We start from the raw sequence: 2,947 nt of genomic DNA, 5'->3' as shown, positions 1-2,947 counted from the left end.
GGTTCCACCTACAGAATGTTAAGGAACAGACTGGAGGCAGAATTGCAGGTTTTATTTAAGGCTTGCGGAGACATTCAGGAAAATGGAATCTGATTGGGAGCAAATTAAAGGTGTGTGTCTGTGCGCACCGACAGGTAGGATGAGGAAGCGGACGTAGCTCAGCCAATCAGGCGTCTTGCTGGCGAGCTGCTCCACGAAGCAGCAAAGGACGGTACTCAGGTAGGTCTGGTCGCCGCCCACCGCCACCTTCACTGTGGGTGGAGTCTGGGAGTTACAGTTACAGCTGCAAAACACAAGCAGGTCAGAGACTCACCTGGACGCATCACACACACTGAACGGAAATACTGGCCAATCAGATCCCTACAATCTCTGGATGCGGCTGATGACGGCACTGAAGGCGGCCTGGACGTCGGCAACGGAGACGGTGCAGACGATTGGCTGATCGAAGAGAAGCTCAGACAGGTACTGAGGAGGGAGGAGGTGAAATCTGACACCTGGTCACCTGAACAACACTGTTCATCAAAGTTGGACAGACAGTCAGACAGACAGACAGACAGACAGACAGACAGACAGACAGTCAGACAGACAGACAGACAGACAGACCTGTCCCTGCCAGTCGGTGGTGTTGATCAGGATGATGGATTCAGGAATGTGTTCCTCAGAGAACAGGATGTGGTTCAGCTGATCCAGAACAGACTTTCTGGCCACCTGAAGAACAGAACCATAGATTCAGTTTGTCAACAACCAGCAGCAGCCGGAACACCGATGAGGACGTGAAAAGAATCAACAGTAAAAACTTCCATCAGCAGCTGAGCTGGTCACTTGAGAATCCACACCTGCTCAGGTGTGTTTAGAGGAACAGACCGTGATTCTGGCTGTAGAAGGTTCCACAAAGATGATCAAAGCAGTAATACCAGTCTACTGTCTGTCTGTCTGTCTGCCTGTCTACCTGTGGAGCAGGTGTTCTGTAGTCAGCGGATGATTCACTGTCGATGCTGCTGGTTCTGTCCGTCCCTCTGGAGTTCTGTCTGTCCTTCACAGAGACGCTCCAGGGATGTCGAGACACAGAAGCTCCGGACTTACTGCAGACACACACACAAACACACATCAGTAGTAAAGGAGTGTGTGTGTGTGTGTGTGTGTGTGTGTGTGTGTGTGTGTACCTTGGTGACATGAGTGTCTGGGACTCGGTTTTACAGAGTTTGGCAGCAGGACCTGCATCTGTTGTCATGGCAACATCATCCTCGGCCTCCTGTGGACAGAAGAGACGGTGAACCTGACGTGTGTCTCCTTGTGTCCGTACGAGGCCCTGCTCCTCCAGAGACTCACCCCAGGATCGGCCTCCTCTCCTCGGGCTTCCTCGGGGCTTCGGGCTCCCTGGAGCTCGGCTGCCTGAACAAGAGCAGAGACCAGTGACAGAGAGCCGCCAGCAGGAGGCAGCAGAGCATCGACAAAGAGCCTACAGGAACCGCACACTGATGGGGATGATGGCTCAAGAATGAAAGCTGTTGTTTATTAGCTCTGGTGGCTGTCGGGGTTCTGAGGTGAAACCTGGATCAGTTCACTCACTGCAGCTGCTGGTTCCGTCTGCTGGTTCTTCTGGCTGCTGGCAGGGACCTCGGTCTGGGAGACGCCCTCGAAGAACGGCCTGCAGGCAGAACCACGACTTCTGAACTCCACAACAGACACACACAGGACAACAACCAACGTTTTCTGAGTCACAGAACAGACTCTGCAGTTTGTCCAGTGAGGCGACTCTGTTCCTTGTGGTTCTGGTTCTGGACAGACTGCAGAGGTTCTGGACGTCGTGACTCTTGTCTCCTGAAGCTGATGGTTACAAACCTTTAATGTCTGATTATCGACTTTGTTTAAAATAAACTCCTTCGTGTCTGACTGGATTCTCACGGCCGACGATTAGTCAGTACCACTTGTTGAAAGCTGTGAGGCCAACGTGGGTCAGAACCAGCTGCGTGTGACCAACATGAAGCCAAACAGGGCAGTCTGATGGATGTTTAAATAAGCTGCAGTTAACCTGGATTACTGATCTGTTCAGCCTCTGCCATAAAACACCTGACTCTGTTCACATGTTGCTGATGTATTGTACATTCAGCTACATATGCTAATTACTGCTAATTACTGCTAACGGATGCTAACAGATGCTAACTGTGTGAACCATGTGACCTGTCCAACAGTATCTGCCTGCTGAGCCTTTTGACATTGTTTGAACTCTGTGAGGTCGCAGTCAGCTGACCTGCAGCCAATCAGAACCAGGTGCTGTCCAGGTGAGTGTGGCTGACCTGAGCTTGGGTTTGGGTGTGCTCTGGATGCTGTCGTTGTCGTCCAGCTCGGCGCCGCTGTCGCTCGGGTTGTAAACCTCCAGACTGTCGTACAGCAGGTCCAGGTCCTCCTCAGCCTCCTGACTGTGACCCACCGGGTCCGAGTCCAGAACCTGCAGGACCAAGCAGGTCGGTTCACTGGACAGTACACTGCTATACTGTAGCCTGTTGTGTGTGTTGTTGTGTTGTGTATCCTGAAGGCTGCTGAGCACAAACCTCATCAGAGACTTTGAATCTCTTCAGCAGAGCCACAAACTTCTGCTTGAAGTTCGGCTGCTGAAAACAGAAGAAACAAACTTTGTGATCCAGCTGCAGCAGCATCGTGTTGTTCAGACATGAGTCCGTGCGACAGGTGAGCTCACCTGAGTCAGGGAGGCTGTTCGAATCATCTTCCTGTGAGACTTCTTGGTCTTTCCCTGAACGTCGTCGTCATCATCGAACATGTCCTGAGGAGCACAAACAGCAAGAAACCTGCTAACAAGCTGCTAACAGGCGACAGTTGCTACTTTTGCCACGTTAGCTCTGTTAGCATGCTAACATGTTGTTGTTAGCACTCGTTTGCTAAATGTTAGCAAACACCAGAACTGTATAGTATAAAGACAGGTGTGACA

General features: G+C 51.4%; 1 protein-coding gene across 1 annotated transcript in view; it reads right to left on the bottom strand.

Annotated features, from left to right (window-relative positions):
• The window catches only part of LOC103369999 (phosphofurin acidic cluster sorting protein 1-like), a 19,022-nt gene that overhangs the window by 7,903 nt on the left and 8,172 nt on the right, over nt 1-2,947 (bottom strand). Inside the window, exons 6-15 of the mRNA XM_008298896.1 lie at nt 2,699-2,789; nt 2,496-2,612; nt 2,298-2,416; nt 1,570-1,648; nt 1,330-1,392; nt 1,164-1,252; nt 950-1,082; nt 604-708; nt 365-465; nt 127-283 (exon numbers count right to left, since the gene is read on the bottom strand). Of these exons, the coding sequence (XP_008297118.1) occupies nt 127-283; nt 365-465; nt 604-708; nt 950-1,082; nt 1,164-1,252; nt 1,330-1,392; nt 1,570-1,648; nt 2,298-2,416; nt 2,496-2,612; nt 2,699-2,789 (1,054 nt within the window). The remainder of the gene's footprint in view (nt 1-126; nt 284-364; nt 466-603; nt 709-949; nt 1,083-1,163; nt 1,253-1,329; nt 1,393-1,569; nt 1,649-2,297; nt 2,417-2,495; nt 2,613-2,698; nt 2,790-2,947) is intronic.

The sequence above is a fragment of the Stegastes partitus genome, unplaced genomic scaffold (genome assembly GCF_000690725.1).
Source record: "Stegastes partitus isolate 25-593 unplaced genomic scaffold, Stegastes_partitus-1.0.2 Scaffold1358, whole genome shotgun sequence".
Lineage (NCBI taxonomy): Eukaryota > Metazoa > Chordata > Actinopteri > Pomacentridae > Stegastes > Stegastes partitus.
Note: the sequence above shows the minus strand (reverse complement) of the source record. Positions and strands in the feature narration are given on the sequence as shown.